At 37.5% G+C, this 22,443-nt stretch overlaps 1 protein-coding gene across 1 annotated transcript; it reads right to left on the reverse strand.

Moving 5' to 3' along the window:
* Window positions 1-786: 786 nt before the first annotated feature.
* On the reverse strand, window positions 787-12,462 carry LOC149078404 (cyclin-dependent kinase 2-interacting protein-like). The gene is made up of 6 exons (XM_089242060.1): window positions 12,361-12,462; window positions 9,189-9,276; window positions 6,006-6,162; window positions 2,909-3,020; window positions 2,615-2,762; window positions 787-1,077 (listed from the first exon to the last, which is right to left on the reverse strand). Exons 2-6 carry the CDS (start codon window positions 9,241-9,243, stop codon window positions 884-886), a joined length of 666 nt encoding a protein of 221 aa, XP_089098186.1. The 5' UTR covers window positions 9,244-9,276; window positions 12,361-12,462; the 3' UTR covers window positions 787-883.
* Between the last annotated feature and the right edge of the window lie 9,981 nt (window positions 12,463-22,443).

A 22,443-nucleotide genomic window follows, 5' to 3' on the forward strand; every position in this document is an offset into this window, starting at 1 on the left:
GTCGAAGAGAGTTAACAAGCTGGAATGTGGAAGACTCCAAAAAAGCATGTAATTTATATTATTGTAAGGAGAGGCAAAAAAAAAAAAAAAAATTGTGTTTTGGCCAGAAATTGTTTTTGTAACTGCCATTTTGCTTGAGTCAATCTTATAGGATACTGAAACAGTGCTATGAAAAAAATAATAATTTAGGGATTTTTTTAAATATGGTGTCCCTGTTGTACTGTTTAGTCCAACTTTTTCCTGCTTTTTATAATTTTTTGAGTGAGCCCTGTATTAGAGTTTCTCATTTTTACTGGCTTGATTTTTTGTAAAAAATATATATTTTTTGTATTTTCATCTTACCTTCCGCACACTATTTAAAATTATTGTCCAACATATAATTATATTTGACCGTGAATATGGATATTCATCTCACGTGTTTGTTATGCTGAAAGGATTTTGTATTATGCACCATTTTCCCATCATTGTCGATTTTCAAGTGATACTTCGCTTACCTGTAGCATAATTTTTGGTAACAATTTGAGATTTTTCTCTGGGGAAATATTGTCAGGCTAGAAATTGTTAGTTACGTGAAATAAGGCCTTATATATATACCAGTTTCTGGCCCACGAACGGCAGAAAATTTTCTGCTATAAAGGAAAGTTTTTATCAACCAACCTCCATAACCAAAACATCGGATCTTCCAAATTTTCTGATACCAGTGACATTTAAACCCCCCCCTCCCCCTGTGAATTTTTTTTCTTTCAAAAAATTTCATTGGATAAGAAAATGAAACATGGCTCAAAATCAAGTTTTCTCGACTCTGAAATATTTATTCACATATAATCAAATCAATAGTACAACAAATTTAAACTTTATTGAACTAACTAAACCAGAAAGTATCCTACGTTTTGAGCCCACATTCTATAACAATACTTTCAAGTACGTCTTTACAATCAGCATACGGCTGGTATTTCCAACACAGAGTGAAAAATAAAACAGCATCTTTGTTCATCAATCTGCAGATCTCTGATGCGACGACTGCTTTCATATCTGTTTCTTTTGCATACTTTGATGTAAGTTGCTTTGCTTCTTCATCTACAGAAAAAAAAGGATGGAAACAATCGAAATAACAATTTTCACACGATCAGTGATGATTTTGTGTGAGTGAAAGACGCGACTCGTGCCACCACTCTTCATAAACTGAAACAATTACTATCCCATAAACATGGCAAAAAAAAAAAAAAAAAAAATTATAAAAAGGAGGACCTAAAACCAAAACTTCTCATGATGCTATCGACGCTCTCATGGAAGAGGAAACACTTCCTGTAATCTATGAACGAATATCTGAACTCACTGAAGCCTATTTTCAGGAAAAAATAAAACTGATTGAATATTCGTGTTTATGTAAGCCTCAAGCTGAATGTAAAACGAAATGAAAAATTGTATTGTTATGGAAAATTCAACCAAATAACGATATAAAAAATATATATAAGGTATATAATTGTGTAGCAAAAAAAACACACACAGTGATAACGGCGGGGAATATTTCTAGGATATCGTGCCAGAATGATGTTGCTGTTGCTATGGATTTTTGATAATGGTAACCAATATTTTTTCTAATTTAAAAATTTTAAACAAACATTGGCTCAAAACGATATTTTTTCAGTATTTTTTTCAAAATCATATAAAAAATTGAAATATTCTGTATAAAGGATCACTACAATTAGTGTGTGACACAATCTTCATTCATGAATTTGCTAAAGATATAGAGCATCAGAATGTAGCCCAAGATTAAAAAATGTGGTAAGAATGACAAATTTTGGTAACTAAGATACCTTTTATGAAAAAAATATACATATTCAAGCTACTTCCCAGAGATTCTTTGAAAAAAAAACACACACACACATCGTCTTATACCATTTAAAGATGTACCATCAGAATGTACTCCCATGAATAGAAAATGTGGTAAGAATGATAAATTTCAGCTACTGATAAACCAATATAATATTTTTCTGGGGAAAAAAAATTACATTTAAAACACTTTTTTATGAGTTACAAAAAATCGCATGGTAAAACAATATTTTTTGCATTTAGAGATGTTTTTCCCCCAGCTTTCCATTGTCTTTCTAAATTTGAATATCTCACTTCAAAATGTGAATTTTTTTTTTTGTTGGCATCAGGAAAGACAGGGCAACAACTTTCTAATTGGGTTTCAGGGCACTCAAGGACACTATAAAAAGTAATTTTTTTTATTTTAATAACTGTACAACCCCTTGCAACATGAATGACATATCTGAGTACTACACATCATTTGGAAACTTTTTCTAATTGCAAGTATACCTGTAGGATAAACCGTTCGCCAGTAAAATGCCATACCCCCCGTTTGCTATGCGCCCTGTACACACATGACACTAGATATACATGCAGCCTGTAATTTGCAATCACTCACACTTTTTGTGCAACTCATTTCTGAAAGGAGGTAAAACAGTTATAAAAACTACCCAATGGTGATGGATCAGAGGTGTGCATGATTTAGAAGAAGGCCCTTGCAATGCAAGACCATCATGATGCCCACAATGGCTATTAGGCTCTACTGCAATAATAACTTGTTCTTTATAGATTTTTAACTTACAGAATCGAAAAACTGGCCATGACATGAAAGGTATGCAATTGTCCAAATCCTCTGAGCTTTCAGACACCCTGAGCCTTTCCTGGACCATCAAATGACAAACAGCTTTGATCTTGTCAGTGGTATCCTCCATTATATTCTGTTGAGTCTTCTAAAAATTTCAAAAACAAAATCAGCTAGAGTATTTGTATATTACCAAAAATTTGTTTAAATGCTGCACAAGTGTTTGACCTAATCAGTGGAAGAGCTATTGTCTAGCAAGGTGACCAAAACGAATAAACAAGACCTTCAATTTACCATTGACTCGATCTCCTCTGTCAATTTCTCACTCAGATTCTGCATATTTCTGTCGGCATCAGATTCGAAAGCTGATGTAGGCATTTGGAAACCATCAGAAATTTCATCGGATCTACAACAATTTACAGTCAATAAATTTTACTGAAAAACGCACTGCGTGGGAAGATGGTGAACTAGTAAGAGAGTTCTCTAATTTCTATGTTTTTTTCTAAGAAAAAAATGAAATCAACTCAAACTCTAAATAATAAACTTCCATAAATTTTGATATACATATAAAGGGGATATGTGTAAACTAGAAGGGATTATTTAGTCCAGCCGAAAGTTGGGTCAGTTTTCCAGACCCTTCACAAAATTGTGAAAAAATGGATCTTTCACAAAATAAAAATTAATGAAGTCATAAATTTTCTTTTGTGATTAATTAACTAGATTATTTTGCTTCCCACAAAATTAATGACCCTTTTCACAAAAAAAGGGAAATTTTCATACAAAACAGAACCCTATATAAAAAGTCTAGACAGCCCCCCCCCCCACAAGAGCCGAATAGTCGCTTCTCCAACACACAACGCCTTAAATTCGCCTGTCTTTGCTCCATTCGCAGCGGAAGATATCTGCCTCTGTTCCATTCACAGCTGAAGGTTTATGACTCAGCTCATTTGTAGCTTAATATGCGTGCCTCTGCTCCATTTAAAACTGAAAATGTCTCTGCCTAGGCTTCATTCGCAACTGAAGTTGTCTGGCTCTGCTCCATTTGCAGCTGAAAATGCTTGCTTCAGCTTCATTCATAGCTGAAGATGCCTGCCTCTGCTTCATTTATAGCTGAAGATGTCTACAATAGCTCCATTGGAATCTGAAGATGTCTGCTTTCGCTCAGGCATGGATCCGGGGGGAGGGGGGGGGGGAATGACCACTCCTTCCTAAGCACTGAATAATATGGGAAAATTTGTCTGTCCTGTAAAATACAAGGCGATCAAACAAACTTTTACAATTTGCACCTCCCGTCACAACATCACCCTGCATCAGCGCCTAGAAGAGAGCAAGACTTATTCCTCACGTAGGGGCACAGAAAGTCTTCCAAACATGTGTATGTGCTTAACATGAGCTTTGTGGTACAGTCTAGCGACATATAATTTGCATATGAAAATTTCATTCATCAATAATATGGGAGTTTTAATTATAAATGAAGGAGCTGTTTGTGTGTCAGGTTTTTGCAGAAAAAAAATTTTGATTTTCGTAAATTAGAAAAATTGTCTTCTTTTCCACTCATTATTGCAACATTTCTTTGATGTTTCCATGAACAAGAATTTTATTTTGGCTTTTCATTTACCTGAGCATTTTTTTTTTCATTTTCTCCATCTCTATTTTCTCTAGTGTTAGCAATATTACATCAAGAGAGTGATTGAATAGGATCAAGATTACCATAAATACAGTCAAACCTTTATTTCTCGAAAACTCAGCATCTCAAAATATAAAATAAAAATTCCTGCACTTACTGTACTAAATCAATTCTTTTTTACCTCTCTGTGTCGGAAGTACTTTTCGCAAAATAAACTACCTACCTCAAAGACCAAGAAACGATGGTGGTAAAAGGAAAACACCGAAATTCCTTTCATATAAATCACTTTTTCCTAGAGCTTAAATAAACTGATAATTTGATTATTTTTGTCGCACCAGGGTCATTTTCTGCACACGAGGGCTAATCAGACCGGGGCCTACAATTTATTGCAGATTCCGAAAATGTCACCATTTTTTATACTCATCGAGAAGTTGGTACGCTAACCCCAGGTGGGGGAGTCCCTGCTGTAGCAATCTTTTTTCTGTGGTCATATCCCCTTTGCTGTTGTACCTGTGAGTCAGGAAATTTTTCTGACAAGGACGAACCGGGTATCGAACTCGTGACACCTCTAAACATTCTTTGGGCGTATATCTTATCGACCTGGGCTACTACGCCCAACGAAACTGATAAGAAAGAATATATGTGACAGAATTACAACCCATTGTAATGATGGATCTTTCTGTGATGAGATATTCTTTGTTTTGCATATGCAAAAAATAAATGTGAGAATTTGAATAGAAATTGCTTTCAAAATTTTGGCATATGAAAAAAACATGGGTGGAAATACCGGGGGGGGGGGGGGGGGGGTGTTCGATCATATGCATATATGAATTGACATCATCATCATCGTGCCCCCCCCCAGACTCTATGGGAAAAAATGTGAAGAACTCGCATCACAAGGACCCGGGTTCGAACCCCGCCACTGCTACAGTGGTGGTCGGCTTAAGTTGGTTTTCTGTGGTTCCAAACTTTGATGTACAAATGCAAGATGATCTCCCTGTTAAAAAGTCTAACCACAAAAAAGCAACAGGCCTACAATGTCAGTTATTCAATTGTTACACTTGACTCACAGCTTGAAAAATTGATGGAGGTCTGGCAGCACTATAACAAGCATAACACAGAAACAAACTTCACATTCGGTTTATAACACATACACACACATTTTCCAGGTCTTCGTCAACCACCTACTTACACCTCTTTATTGAGACAGAGCAGCGGGCCATGATCTGGTTAGAAGGAGAACTGGTGGTCAACTAAAGTTGATTTTCTGCAGTTTTTCAACTTTGAAATGTGAATACACCAGCCATCTCCAGTTAGAAAGTCGCTCCGCAGGAAGCAGGCAGACCCACAACGCAATACTGACTAACATGGAAATTCAAACATTTGCTATCTTTATTTCAAAATGTGAAAGACAGATGGCAGCACCAACAAGAACACAAAACATACATAATTCAGACAACATAAATGCGTTAGGACCACACATGCACTCAGAACACATATTCCGGCATGTACCAATTCATTAAAAATTCCGCAAAGGGAATGTGTACAAGGTGCGTGTATGATTAAGTAGAAGTAATTAAAGCGTGGCAGTCTTCAAAGTATTCAACACATCTCACCACTTCATTTCCAAGCATAAAAATTCCAATTGTGAATCAATGCCCGAATATGTGCAGCCCACCTAAAATCAGTTTTGAGACAGATAGGGGCTTGAACAAAAATTGCTAAGTAAGAGTTTAACGACAAAAATACAGAGATAGAGCTTACATTTCCTGTTGGAGGCAATCAGCGATTTGCTTCACGATGACGAATCCTTTTATGATGTGATCGTTCCATTCCTGGACTGAATTGTACAGAACAGCACAATGATCCCGTAGTATCCTGGGACTTCCCGTTAAAGGTTTACCAGCTTGAAAAGTTTCAACTAAAAAAAACAAAATATATAAAACATTAATAATACTATAGAGAGAAATGTTATTCTCCGTTGTTCATACAAATACAACGCCACAACAGGCAAAATGCCCAACGAGGTGGCTGAGAAAAAGATGCCCATAACAAATATGGATGTCATATATTTCAAAAATACAGCAACCCAATTAAAACAAAATTATAAACAATATATACACATGATAAAATATTATACAATGCCCATAAAGAATACTTATGGTTGTCTTAGTACGAAAAACTACTGACAAAGTACGAAAGCCTGGATAACCAAGCGGAGATGTAGTTCGGAAAGAAAATTTGCATTCCTCTGTGGGGGATTGAACCACCAATCTCTCACTGTCCGGGCGAGTGTTCTAACCATTGAACTACAGAGGACAGACATTTTCCTTCCTTAGAGCATATGTATGAATGCTGAACAGGGCTGTGTACTTCGTGCGAACAGCGAGAGTGACATTATTTCTCTCTGTATGCCACCATCTGGGGAGCAAACGCAGAGCCGTCTTAAGAGTATCATGGGCCCCCGGGCCAAATGGTTTGTCTGAGGCCCTACCTGGTAAATCCTGGAAAATTTCAACCGAATCTCAATTTTGTGAGGCCCCTCTTCTCTTGAGGTCCCCGGGCCGTGCCCGGGTGGGCCCATGCGTTAAGACGGCACTGGGCTAACGTCGTAAGAGCTATTAGCTGAGCTAGGAGGATGCCCATGCGCAGTCCCGCTCATGATTCATACATATGCTCTAAGGAAGGAAATGTCTGTCCTCTGTAGTTCAATGGTTAGAACACTCGCCTGGATAGTGAGAAATTGGTGGTTCGATTCCCCATACAGGAATGTGAATTTTCTTTCCGAACTACATCTCAATCTCCGCTTTGTTATACAGGCTTTCATACACGTCCATCAGCTCGAAGCAATTGGAACCGAGACTCGTTAGACCAGGCAACGTGTTTCCAGTCCTCAACAGTCCAATGTCAGTGTTGTCGGGCCCAGGCGAGGCGTAAAGCTTTGTGTCGTGCAGTCATCAAGGGTACACGAGTGGGCCTTCGGCTCCGAAAGCCCATATCGATGATGTTTCCTTGAATGGTTCGCACGCTCGTTGATGGCCCAGCATTGAAATCTGCAGCAATTTGCGGAAGGGTTGCATGTCTGTCACTTTTAATGATTCTCGTCAGTCGTCGTTGGTCCCGTTCTTGCATGATCTTTTTCCGGCCGCAGCGATGTCGATTCTTCACCAGATTCCCGATATTCACGGTACACTTATGAAATGGTCGTATGTGAAAATCCAAATTTCATCGCTACCTCGGAGATGCTATGTCCCATCTCTCGTGCGCAGACTATAACACCACGTTCAAACTCACTTAAATCTCGATAACCTGCCATTGTAGCAGCAGTAACCGATCTAACAACTATGCCAGACACTTGTTGCGTTATATAGGCGTTGCCGACCGCAGCGGCGTACTCTGATTCATTCCATATCTCTTTATTTGCATACGCATGCCTGTACCAGTTTTTTTGGCTCTTCAGTTTATATACAATAACGAATCTAGAATAAAAATTGTGATCATCACAGTCCGAAATCGCAACATTGTGCTTATGTAGATAATCGCACAATAATCTTGTCTTGTAAATGATAGAATCTGGAATTGTATTTACCCAACCTAGAATATACCAATCTCACTGATTTTCAGTATAAGCAATAACGGCAGAATAAGATATAAATTCTCATTTATATAGCTAGAGCCTCCATTTCATAGTTTTTCTCAAAAACTCCTTATCCGAATACAGCCAAAATTTTAGTACATATTAATGAGACCATGGGAGAGATTTATGAAATTAAAAAAATAGTCAGACCACCAGGTGAACAAGTAGCAATTTTTTATAGCATTTTACATTTTCCCATGGTCCATATAGCGTGTATACCAAGTTTCAATGGAATAAGTCTACCAGAACAGGCGCTACATATGTCGAAGTAGTGTCAGTATACTGACAGGTGCTACATTAGTCTGAGCAGTGTCAGTATACTGAGACTACTGAGACTTATGTAGCACCTGTTTTAGTTAGTGTATTCCATTGAAACTTGGTATAGACGCTATATGGACCATGGAAAGAAGGAAAATTCAGTACAAAAGCTCCACTTTCTCACCTGGTGGTCAGACTATTTTATTTTAAATTTCATAAATCTCTCTCTCCCATGGTCTCATTAAGAAATTCAATTCGATGAAAATGCCCCTGTAAAGAAAATTAATGCATTACACTTTTGCGTACTTCCCAGAAAATAGCTTCACGGCAACTTCATTAACACTTTCACAAAACACTCGGGTTATTGGATTTCTCCAGAAGAAAAAAAAAAACTTGTTAGGAATTTAGAAACATGCAAGGTAGATACTATCAACGGCCCAATAATTACACACATGATTCCTTGTGGAAAAACTAATATAGAAAAGTGTTTTCCATTTTAGGATCAGACGAACATTAAGGGAGTTATAACAGTAAGAAATTATGTGACCTGTCAGTTTTCTAATGATCAGTTAAGCGCCAAACCCCACAAAGAAAATAATTTCTTCCCCCATGTAGCGGGTTGCAGCTAATTGAGAATAAACTGAAATATTCAACCCTGTCAGAAGCCACGATCCTTTTCTTTCACAGTCGTCACATTTTTTTAAGGAAAAAGAAACTGGTTTGCACTGCTTCAGTTTTTTTTTTTATTATTCTCAAGGTTATAGCATTGATATCAGCTTAAAAACTGCAAGTTATACGTTTGGTGCATGTTAGGAGGAATTTGGCAGGATTCAAAAAGTGATGTCATCGATTTTTAATGTGCAATAACTCTATAATTATTGGTCGAATAAAAAAAATGAAAACACTTCTCCATATTAGTTTTCCATAAGAAATCGTGTGTAATTTATTGGGCCGTCGATAGCATCCACAACATCTACCTTAAGAGAGGAAACAACATCCCCCCTTGTAATCTAAATGTTTGAATTACTATAAGCAAAGAAGATCTTTTTTACCACTGACTGGAGTGAAACCAACTTGAGCAGGTTCAGCCGATTTCTTATTGCTCATCTCATCAAACAAGGTCAGCCGATATTATTCAGCCTAGGAAATGTAAATAAATAACTGATAATGATTCATGATTGCGAAACATTCCCAAAGTACTATGTAAGAACAGGGCATTTATAGAAAAAGGCGGATTTATGGTTTTGCCGCCATTTCACTTGCAATGAAAAACAAATGATTTGATAACATTCAATCTAATGGAAATAAACACACTATAGATACATATATATTCAGTTGTGAATGATAGATGTCATGTGTGACAGCGTTGTCAAAACAATAAACATTTATGGTGGTAAACACCAAGGAGGTTATAATACTAAGGTGACATCAGGCATGAAAATTGAAGCCGTTGTGGACACCCTATGGGCTGACTAAGTAAGCCCAAACTTTATTTTTTCCTATTCCATAGCTGCCAACTTTTGAAAATGAAAATTCGGGAGATTTCGCGCAAACCCGTATTTAATGCTAAAACCACTCCCTAATAAATACAATAGGGATTTTTCCAAATAAAATAGGGATTTTCCAAACATAAAAGTTAAAACATAGGGAATAAAATCCCTACTCAAAAACTGAAGTCAAATTAAAATAGGGATTTTACACACATGGAAGTTAAACCCTTGGGAATAAAATTCCTACGCAAAAAACAAGTGAAATTAGAGGCCAAAACTTCAATGATGTAAAAATAAATATTGTGTTCAATCAGAAACGCTGTGAACAAACATTCTCCGCGAATGACCCCAAAATCATCGGAAGATGAAGGAACACACCGTCAATTTTTGAAGAACACTGACTTTTTGAGACACTTGCTTGATGTTTTTTTTTTCTTTCCATTTCTTTCCAGGAAATAACACTACTTATACAAAAAGGAAAAGTCGGCCCTCTTCTGGAACGTTTGATGAAAGGAAATTCATCGGAATAAGTATCTTTAAAATTGATTAAATATATTTTTGCTTATCTGTATTCATGCTTTGTTATATCGCACGTACGTAACTTCAACAAAAGAAATTTTGATCACATGACATTTGGTCACTATAATCTTCAATTATTATCGAGGACTATTGGCTGCTAAGCCATTTCCCTGCACGATAAGACAAACAACTTTCTTGTTACCATCAGAGGGTTTGTAAAACTTTTCCCCATTTACGACGTGTGACGTCATTTCGAAAGGGAAAAAAAAGAGGCTTCATGCCCCACAAGAAATTTCTTAGGGATTGTTTTCATAAGCGGGGATTTTTTTTAATGAAGTAGGGAATTTTTAGGGACAATTAGGGATTTTTGTGATTTTCGTAAAAATTCGGGAGATTTAAGAACTTTTCGGGAGGTCGAGCGATGAAGCTAAAATTCGGGAGATTCCCGAAAAATTCGGGAGACTTGGCAGCTATGCTATTCTTAACATGCGTTTTGTAGGGCCACTGATTAATTAAAACATTAAAAAAAATTATTAATTCGCTTACCATGACCATTTGTTGCATGTATGGATATTCTACGAGATCCAATAATCAGAAAGATAAAAGAGTATAACTTCAAATAACCACATATTTTATTTTTTATATATTTTTAAGAAAAAAAAGATGATTTAGTCATAACTAGTTAGAGGTGCTTAGTTCAGCGCCTTCAAATGACCTCCAAAATGTGACATGACCTTCCAATATTTATAAAATACGGTAAATCAAATTTATATTGTTACGATCTATAGACGATAGACGGCGCGATTTGTTCAATGGCTCTCAGAAATATCAAAATCTGCTGATGCCGGTTTCTGTATTGCGCAAAGGCATGCAATTGGCGAAGACCTGGTGGAGGGTTGGACAGAAGCTTCCAGAAGGTTACGCCTATCCAGACAGTGGTGCCACAAAGCTGGTGCTACGAAATAGAAATTTGTGGAATATTCTTTTTCTCGAAGGTTCCCCCAGACCTGTAAATAGTAGGGAGAATGAGAATGCCAGGCCCGAATAGAGAGAGATTCGATGAAAAGTCGGTTGTGATTGAACTTTGCGAGAAAGTTGTTAGCTCTCTCTGATTAGGTTGTAAATACGTGTATAAATTGCTGTTCTGTAAATAAATCTGTGTTTGTCCATCGAACCGCTTCTTGTTTTGCAATATCGAAATCTTGTGAAAAATTATTCGGAACAATATGAACCCACACAAAGTGGCATTTTTCATATATTTTTATTTATCATATTAATAATTAGTTATTTTCTGCCATTTGTTTATTTTCATTGTTAGTGATAGACAACAGCACGGCTCACACTCATAGGAAACAATTTGCAGCCATAAAAATGCATCATCGATTATATTTCATTCAATAATTTATAAAAGTGATTTTTAGTATGAGCAGTAGCAGAAGCTTACGCAGGCAATGCTCATGCCCAGGGCCGTAATGTGCCTTCTCGGGGCAGACTTTTCCTTGGGTTGCCCCTCTTCGAAGGGTTATTTTTATGCAAAACATGTAAACTTTTGTGGGGGGGGGGCGCATTCGGCGGCTTGGGGCCCCAGCCAAGTTATGGACTGTTTACCCCGGCGGTGACCTATCGGTTAGAAATTCTTCAGAATATGGACTGGGTCGCTGTTTCGGTTAGTAAGTAAGCCTAGTTACGGCCCTGCTCATGCCCTCACCACCAGCAACAAAAAATCGGATGTATGACAACATTTTGTGATTTCGTAATAATGTATTGTGCATCCACAAAATCCACAATGAGTTGCCCTCTGGCTACGTCATGAAATGTCACGTCACGATGGGCGATTCTATTTATCTTCTTCCGGTAAAAAGGTCACAGGGAAAAGGAGCAGGTTGGTATTTTTCGTCTTTTGAGCTATTTTAGGGAGTTTTTTATTCCCCATTTTCCCCTCCTTGGAAAATGAACCCTCCCTTCGCGCGTCAAGGCCAGAGGCCAACTCAGAGTATGGGCCTACAATATCTCATACACAAAGACAGACATGGAAATCGTGCGTGTAATGAAAGCTGGGGGAAGGCATGATGATAGGGCCAGTTCATATATATGCATATACTGGCTCCATCATTGATGCTGGGGGACGTGTGCATTTCCCCCATATCCCTATCCTTTATGTGTCTTCCAACATGGAACAGGGTCATAAAGTTCCAGAAAAGTAAAAAAAAATTACTTGGAACTGTTTTTCATGGGGAAAAACATGCTTGGCTCCTAACGAATTTGTTAATCATTCCGCCATCCATGGGTAAATATAAACAAATCCTGACTTGACTTGACTGAACTGAAATATTTCAGGCTATTATAATTGGATTAACCATACGTCCCGCATTTTCCGGGACAGTTCACGACCTCCTATATAACCTAGTTATCTAGGTGGTCGTGGACAGTTCCGGTATTTTTTGTTTTTTTGACCATCCCGACTTTTTAGCAAAAGTGACCCGGTTTTGCCCGTATTTTACATGAAGCCTACTTGAATTTTTATTCTTTGTTGAAGTCAAAGACTGAAATTATTTTTAACTCATAAATTATGCTATGATAATTACAACTATAAAATGAGAATATTAATCTCCCAAATTTGTCTTGATGAACGGTTTTTTTTCGTGGAATTCATTTTAATCATTGAGAAGAAATATAAGACCTTATTGACATATGACCTTATTTCTCCTCTAAGATTTTAATCCACTGCAATTTGCAGTAATGTTTTATTTACCGCCGTTGTGATTTTTTAGTAATTTCAACAATATTTGGCAATTTTGTTCGGTTTTGGCGTAATTTTTGGCGATAAGTGAAATAAGCAGTACCTTCAATGCACACTGAGCTATAAGTAACTAACTGAGCTTTACTTACAGCTCAGTGTCAATGCAAGAGTTTTTTATGTTACACAGCACATCCATATTTTGTTCTTACCATATTCGAAAGCTGAGAAAGAAGGACGCCTGCGAGGGTGCATCCTTACGGCCGTATTCACCAACACAGTTTCAACTGCAATCGCAGGTGGAAGGATTGAAGATCGAAACGGATTGGTTAAATTAAGGATTTTAACCAATCCGTGTCGATCGCTGATCGTTTAACCTGCGATCGCAGTTGAAACTGTGTTGGTGAATACGGCCGTTAATGACGTAATTTTCTCCAATTTCCGTAACAGATGGCGGACTTTTCTTCAAAAAAAAACCACCACCTCCACAATCATTTTTCCTTAGTAAAACAGAACCGCTATATACAGGGTGGGCAAATAGTTCGTAGAAACTTTAAAAATTCTTAAAAACCGGAAAAATAACCGAAATAAAAAATAGTTTGCAGGGCCAGATCACGGGAATTTTTTAAGACAAAAGAGAAAAAACAGCCGATAGGTAGCACTGACGTACACAAGTCAAAGAAAAGATACGCAAATAACGAACAGAATGCCTCCAAATCGTTCATTACAGTATTACAGCAGTATGTGTTCCACATGACCACCACCACAGGTTCACGTAAAACAACTTCACCGGCAAAGCTTTATTTTCGCACGCAGCATCCTTGTTCACATACACGGTTTACAACGGTGAACTGGTTGGGGGATTAGGAGCGCAAGTTCTTATAACCGTCTCATTTAAATATTTCCACCGGTCACTCGTACTAGCGCCACACATCAGCTTTTTTTAGTTATTTAAAAAAAAAAATCCCGTGACCTAGCGATGCTAACCCTGCAAAACGTTTTTATTTCGGTTAATTTTCCGGTTTTTATGAATTTTTAAAGTTTCTACGAACTTTTTGCCCACCTTGTACTACGTAACGGAAATTTGACACATTTTTTCACACGGGGGCCCAGCGTTTAAGCCAACTTCTGGCCCACTTTAGGAGCCAGGCATTGGTATTAAAATTCTGGTGCTGAACGGAAATTTGATAAATCTGATCTATAAATTTATGTGTATTCCCTAGCTCATACAGTATTGATAAATATGATAAAAATCGTCAATAAATTATTGAAATTTACTGGAAATTTTTCTCAAATTTCAGCGAAGCGAAGGATGACGTATTCGATCAGTGATGTTGCTTATGTTTAAAAATGTTGATAAACGTAAATATCCAATTGCATGCATTTGTGCGTTAATACTGAAAAAGATCAAAATTGCAAATGTATATGCGTTTGCGTATAATTCGAGGTCTAGTCATGAAAAAGATTATTGGAACTCACCCGATAAGTTGTCAACAAAAAGAGGAACAAATATTAATGATATAATAGATGTTTATGAAGTAGAACTGTCATAATCTGAAAAAAAAGTAATACGTCGTTCCTACAGTTCTCAAGCTTATTTAATGCTACCGTCCACCAGTTTATTTGTTTCTTTTCAGAGTTTCAAACAAGGCCGGAAAGGAAGACGGACGATGAAAGCCAAGAAGCTTGAGCTTGAAATATCTCGGCATTTTGACATGTCTGTCACAAACATTATGAGTTGGAGCAAAATGAAAAAAAAAAGGATCGGTCTCCCCTAGCTTTTAATGAATTATGTCCACTGTCTCTCTATCTTTCTCTCTGATCAGTTTTATTTCTTCGCCTGGAGCAAGAAAGGAGGGAGTTTTCTTTCTATACTCTCAGAAGTTTTTCTTAAAAATCTTTTGGGAGCCTTTTTTTCAGAGGAATCACAGCATTGAGTGTTGTTTGCATCCTATTTTCTGTATTTCTGAATGGAATACGTATACCCTGATTCTGAGGACGAAGGTTCGAATCCAACGGGTGAAAGTTTCCAATTTTTTTTCCAGTCCTCGCCCGAAAATGATTTAATCCTTTTAATTTTCTTTACTGATGCAATACGTTTTGCAATATATTTAGCCGACTCTTTAAATACAAGTATATAATAAATCAATTAAATATTATAACAAGAGCATGTAGAAAAAATTAAGACCAATAATGTTCCAAAAAATGTAGTTATCTTTTAGTATCTTTTCTCTTCGGAAGTTCCGGTTCTTAAATGTTTTCTTAAATATTACGACTATTAACGTGTATATTTTTTTTACACTACAACTTTTCTGTTTACTTATATTTGATTTTCTATCAAAAAATGCATTGATTAATTGGAAAAATATTTTTCTAAAATTTGCAAAGATTTTCGTGATCTAACCTTTAGCTGTTTGAATATTTCAGTTTGTACTCTCAGTGGTTTGGTTTAAAAAATGGAATCGTTTATATTTGCATTGAAAATAGCACGATTGCACATTTTGAAATTCCTCGAAATATTATCTACCTCGTTTACACCCCTGTTCGGTGATCCGATACAAAAATATCGTAGAGTTCTCCCCATGAAGACAGTTATCAACTCGATGTAACGTACAAGCCATTTGACTAAAATGGACAGCTGAACCCAATGACTAGAGAGAGAAGACTTGCACGTGCGCCCAACGGCATATAAGGGTCGGAGACCGCAGCCTGGGATTTCAAAAGAAGTGTGGAAAAGACTTGTGGGACAAGTAAGCAGAAGAAGTCGATATGTTGAAGTGGGAGAGATTTGAGAATGGTCTAAATACTCGATGATATGAAGAAGGAATGGCAAACAGAAATCACAATGTTCTTTCAGAAAACATCGCCAACAATTGCGGCACCCTCTTTTACACTCCCTTCTACCTCTGGTGTCACGCTGCTCTTTCTCATGATGTTAAGTAAACAAGATATGCAAAAAAAAAAAAACCTATGGTTTCGGTTATTCGCGGATTTCCGTATTCGCGGTCAGCTCCGGAACGTAACCCCCGCGAATACGGGGGCCGACTGTATATGCAAAGACACTAAACATTCGAATTGTTTTTTTGTTCAATTCAATTTTATTTACGTTCCTTATTTAAAATAATCAGTAAGCTAAGATTGATGCACATATTGAGAGAAGCTTCACAATATCAATAATATCATTCATATTAGCAAAAGCCGCAGATATTTCGAGCCGTATTTCTTCTCAGTTTGCTCTAGGAAATGGCGCAGCATTTTTACAGTATGTGTTCAGCATTTTTCAATGTCACTTTTTTTCGATTCCCCTGGGGAATCTTTTACTGTATTTTCGTTGTCCGAGTCGGCCGTATATTCAGCTGTAATTTCGGTATCACAAGGAAAGTGCTAAAAATTTGAAGTGAACTTGTCCGTTTCCACAAAATCGGAAAATGAAATTTCTAGCTTCAAGGGCTTTTTGGTAAAGACCCAATATCCTGAAATTTCATCGTCAACACGGTTCCGAGATTCGTTGAAGTGCGAGTGTATTATCAGAATTGATTCCTTCATCACTGAGATGACTAGTTCCAAACCCGCAGTTTTCTTAAAGTAATTTTTAATTGTCTGTTAGCTGACTTTTTTTGCCATGTGCCAAACAAGCCATCTGCATGACATTCACACCGTGCCACAGTTATATATTCCCCATGATTTACAAGATCCATCAACACAATAGGCTGTAATACGAATAATCCTTCCTTATCAGAAACGTGGAAGAAAATGAATATCCGTATTTTTTGCAACCAAATTGTGGTTGGTCTTCAAGATGAAGGTGAAAATACAAGACAACACTCGAGTCAGAGAAGTTTGACGCTTGGTTTGAAGTATTTCATCATAGGACTACACGCCAGGCGCGGATCCAGGGTGATGTGTTGGGGGGGGGGGCGATTTTTTACAATGAAGATGTCGATCGGTGAGACCCAACCTAGTGTCCGCAGGTGCCAAACGTACTTAAAATAAAAAAACTAATAAAAAATTAATTAAGAATTAAAATTATTTAAAACTTTCAATTAATTTTCATTTAAAAAATTAATTGAACATTAAAATTAATTACGATTACATTTTAATTGAAAATAAAAATTAATTAAAAATTGAAGGCAGTTAAAAATTAAATCTAAATTAAAATTTATATTTATAAAAATTATATTTTTTCAATATGCAACATACTTATTTAAAAACTTGCTTGCAGCAACTGGTGTTACAATTAATGAATAAGCTGTTTTTGATAATAAATTTGAACGTTTGTGCCGGCTACCCTCGCAAAAAGTACCGTACGAAAAAAAAGTTTGAGTTGCAGACTGAATAATGTGTGTTATATTTATAAACATTGTAAGGAATTCTGATGCACATTACCAGTTAAAAATGTTTTTTTATTAACAGTATCATGAGCAATTGCACAAATAAATAAAAACTTTGCAGATGAAAAGAGAGCAGAATATGAAAAGCGTATGAAGAATTGGTATTTTAAAATGTTTCTAGAATACTACTTCCTCCTTCGCTTGATAAAAATTAAAAATTAAGGCTCACAGTTAACCGGACAAAACAATGTCCACAAATAAAAATTCATCCGAATGTATTCGATAAATGCTTTTTTCCAGCTTTTCAAGTCAAAGTAGAGAGATACTTTCCGTTTAAATTTAATTTTTCTGATCCCTGTGAAAGTATTAAACGTTTCTCTTCGTGACGTTATGATAATAATTAGGCAAAATAATATGAATAAAATAAGGATCTCGGTCAACCAGAGGAAATGAATTCTAAGCTAACTCGGATACAAGAAACCTCGTTTAAGAGAGACGATCCTTGAACATTTGAAGGAAAAAAAAATTATCTAAAGCCCTGACCATGGCCTCCACATCCTAGAGAGGGGCCCCTAGGCTAAAGCCTCTAGTGGGCCCCCAGACCAGACTTTTCACGGTCCCCTTTATAGTTAATTTATAGCTTAAAAAAACAAAAAAAATGATGAGAATCGTCCCCGGCCCTGTCAGCTGCACCCTTGGGAGCATGAACTTTACGCACAACAACAAAGTAGTTATCAAATAAATAGGTAGGCTACTACGCGCACACTGACAGCCCCCTTACCCGTAACGGGTCGCACTGAGCTTGCGAAAAATTCTTGTGACCGCTCAAACTTTAAATGACTTCATGGCTTCAGATAAAAAGTTGAACCTATGCGGCGCAGCTTTTGTCCTCTCATATGTAGCATCCGTGATAATGCAGTTTCGGTTTCAGTACAGCACAGGGTAGATGTTTTCCCTGTTCAGATTTTGAATGCCGGTGATGGGATCGGCCAAATGAGCTTTGTTTACTTCAGTGATTCCAGGTGAGCCCTCTGTGGTCTGTCTCGTTCGATAGAGAATTCTATCTATTTGCCGGCAGATCCATGTGGGGCCCTCAACTGGCTCTGCTTGTCTCGTACTAATTCATATCAGCTCAGTACTCCCCACTCGGCACTGGACCCGACCAAAGGGACTTTGTTTCCATCCATGGGGTCCCTAAGGTGGTCCCTCTTGTTTCGCTCAATACCTTGTTTAGTATTTACTCATGATCTGCTTGGCGTATGGAAAAGGTTCGGAACCGCTGCTGGAAACTCAAGCATCCAAAGCCGAGCTACACTCACTCCAGCAACTTTTCGTGTTCACGTATACGCTTCGAGGACTTGGCGATTGGTGTAGAGAACATTAAGCAATCTTCTTTCAGTTACTCACGTTCTAGACAGTTAATTTTTCTTTCTGTGAACAATTTTATAGCACACCAAACTTGTATCCTTTCTTAAAATGAAAATAAGTACTACACACAATAAAACACCCATTTATGACATGTCTGTATTTACAAATAATACCTTTAACTTCCTCATTTATCACTTATAATTTTCAAACGAGACGATAAAATTAAAAAAATTACAAATTTCCAGCTTTGTATACCTGATTTATGAAAATATTTTGCGTCTGAAACCCATTTTGGTCTTCAAATAAAGTTTCCCATCCTACTACGTATAGAGTCAGACTTTCGATAATCCCTTCAGTAATCCGGTGTTTTTAGGCCGGTTTTCTCCGAGCATAGAAGAGGAAAACATAGTGCGCACATGTTTATGAGTAGAAGTTTGTTATTTAAATGGACTTTTTCAATCAATCTGCAGTAATTCGGCGATTTCGTTAACCCAGTACACCCTGGTGTGATATGTGCCAGATTAGCGAGAGTCTACTGTACTAATAATTCATATCTCTATTAGTTCTAGAAAAATTCAATTCCATCAGCCTTTTTTTTTTTTTGCCGGTAATTTTTCAGTTTTTCCCCTCAATGTTTTTTTTGCAACACTGATTTTAACCATCCTCATGCCCCGTTATTGAAGACAATGTCCTATTTACAGAACTAAATGGGCTATAGCCCAGGGCGGCAAGTTCAGAAGGTCGGCAAATTTGAGGATTGAGTGGCCAAGAAAATTAGCAAAATGGGAGAAGGGCGGTGAAATTTGTATAACCCTCAAATAAACCCACCTCTTCCCAGACAGCAAGTGACAGTGTCAGTGAGTGACCTAGAGAGTTTGCAAGCACGTGAATGAGCAAAAGCGTGACTTAGAGCGGGAGTAAGAATGTGAATGATCAAATGAGTGACATAAAGAGTGAGGGACCAGTTCAGTGAGTGGCCTAGAGTCAGCCGTCAGAAGCGTATACTGGGCCCTCGGAAAAAGTAATTTTTCTGAGCCCCCTACCTGGCGAGACACGTTTACTTTTAAAATTTTAAACCAGAGGCCCCTCTGCATTTGGGACCCCCGCCCGCGGGGAATGCGTTAAGACGGTATTGTCTAGAGCGCGTGTAAGTAACGAAACAATTACCAAAACCAGCGTCAAACACGTGTGTGATCAAAACAGGGTGCAAACATGTAAATGACTAAAAGGTCCGTCCCACGAGAGTTTGCTAGGGGACGCTGGGTAAGATAATTAAAGTTAATAAAAATCTTTGTCGGACGTAAACCGCAAAAATAACAGCCGGTGTGAAGTAAACCGTGCTTGTTCGGTCATTCACAAAGGAAGACGCTCGTTCCTCTGCCTTTGTATTGAAAGCCTTAAAAAATTATTGCTTCCCCGAGGCCCGAGACGACCGTGGATCCTGACAAAGACTTTCATTATCTTTAACTTTAATTATATTATCCAGCGTCCCCTAGCAAACTCTCGTGGGACAGACCTTTAAAAGAGTGACTTTAATACAGGTGTACTTGCAGGAGTGGGGGGGGGGGGGCTATAACATGGGATGGAAAATTCGTGGATAGAGTAGTCGAGAAAATTAGACTAGAGTGGAAGGGCGGTGAAATTTGAATAGCCTTAAAATCGGCAAAACTGTAAATGCGCTTCTGACTGAACATCAAAATTACTCTCAATCTCCTAACCTGAATCTCTGGTTCGGTTTCAAATGAACAACTCATAAAGGATGAAAACTTTAATTTGGAACCACCTTAGCACGAGTTTCAGAGAATTACTAATCAGGAAATATAAAATCTTGGAAACACAAATACACGAAATACTAAATGGTAAATCTTTCTTATTCGAGTAGGACGTCACGGCAAAATATGAAAATGTTTTTTAAACATGAAAATATAACATTGAAAAGTTATTGAAACAAGTATAGGCTGTTTTCGATAACAAGAAATAATTGACGCATATTTCAATAAAATATGTGGGTACTAATTTGTCTGCATAATTAAGAAAAATTTAAGAGTAAAAAAACTTCCTAATGAAATTCTAATATTGCGCGATTTAAAATAATGAATTTCTTATTCAATTTTGTGCAGACTATATGGTTGTCAAAAACCTATTCAAAAACAGTTTTTCGCCTCAGATACGTTTAATAGCAAAAGCTTACTTTCATGCAAATTGGAATGATTTTCATTAATATTTAATTATGATTATCAAGTGCAATATTAATTTTCAGATTTTTTGTCTGAAAAGATGGTGGTTAAATTTAATTCCCGCAGAACATCCGACACCACACAATCAATTTTATATAGTGGATTCCTCTTATAACGTTCCTCAAGGCCGAAACATGGGAAGAGGAGGTAGGTTTGGTGCCCCGGGCGCTGGACCGGAGGGGGGGAGGCGTGAATTTCAACCTTTTACCTGCCCTTTAACATTACAAGGGACACCAAGATGCTGACCAAGCATCTGGTTGCGGCACTGCTCTTAGAACCTTTTCCCGCTTAGTGCGATTCATTTTCGTGGTTCCATCTTCAACTAATACTCAGACTATAGGGACGTTGCAAGCGGAAAAACGCTTTTTATATAAATGCTTACAAATATTAATATTTCCCGTTTAAAGCGTTTTTCCGCTTAAAATGATTTTATGGCGGTTTTTGGAAAAGCATTATACGCGCGATCCACTTATAATGTTTAATCCAGGTACTTATTTCAAATTACAAAGGCTTTAATTATTAGATGGGGCCGAGGCCTATATTTTCATAGATATTATAGAGAAGCTATGTGTGTTCAAATGCTCACCTTCTGGTGCAGGGCTTTTGAGCTACGTTTTCGAGGAGGGGGGGGGGGCTTTGCTGAGATTTTTCATACTTTTAGGCCCCACTATAGTGAATTTATAGAGTGAAAATCAAAAAATGATACGAATCGTCCTGAGCCCTGTTAGCCTCACCGTGTGGGGGAACCCCCCGTTAATGTCATTATCAGTGAATCCGTAAGCGAATGCAGCTTCATTCTCTGGGAAAACCCCAGATGTGCTACAAAAAGTAATAGAATTAATTTTCTTAACATCTATTTATTTTAAAATTTTTGCTTACTGAAAACAGTTTTTTTCGAAGATATGACCATTTTTTGATCCACGTCAAGCTTGCGGGTTTCAGGACTGAATTTAAAAAAAAAAAGAGATAACAAAGGCTAGAAAACGATGATTCATCTTTTTGGATGGCTTGTGCTTTATTGTGCGTTACCAAGAAAACTGAAGGGTGTACATTTTTTTGCCTCTCTACACGAGCCCTTAGGCGCTAGGGGGTATGTTGCAGCGAAAAGGCAGCGTGACCGACGAATCGCATGGAATCCTTGTAGAACCTTCGTGGGAATACAATTGACCCTCCTCCGGCTATGACTTATTTATTTTTTCGACCTTGCCAGCAGAAGAAATCTCAAGGTGGAACTTGGGGAACAAATTTTAGGGAAAGGAACGTTGAGAAAAAAAGGAAATTAATTAAAAAATTAAGGATTAATAAAGAAAAAAAGTGAGGTAACTGGAGTTATGTTTGCTTGAAGGCTCTTGGGAGGGGCGATCGCCCCTTCACCTATTGTTTAAAGGCTCTTGGGGGGGGGGCGATCCCCCCCCCCCCCCCCTGGATCAGCCACTGCTACACGCAACACCACTACCAAGGAGAATTGCGTTTACAATACAAGCACCACTTTTAAAGATTAACTCAACAGCTAGCTGAGCTGAATGGAACTTAATTCGCCGGTCCCGCGGCACAATTTTTGATGGCCGTTCTACCGGTCTTAGCAGTGGGCACAAGAAGTACTTGGCCTATTTTGTTGTGTTAAA

The sequence above is a fragment of the Pholcus phalangioides genome, unplaced genomic scaffold (genome assembly GCF_987345545.1).
Source record: "Pholcus phalangioides strain wild (caught in Gottingen) unplaced genomic scaffold, Ppha-v1.0 ptg000014l_1, whole genome shotgun sequence".
Taxonomy (NCBI): domain Eukaryota; kingdom Metazoa; phylum Arthropoda; class Arachnida; order Araneae; family Pholcidae; genus Pholcus; species Pholcus phalangioides.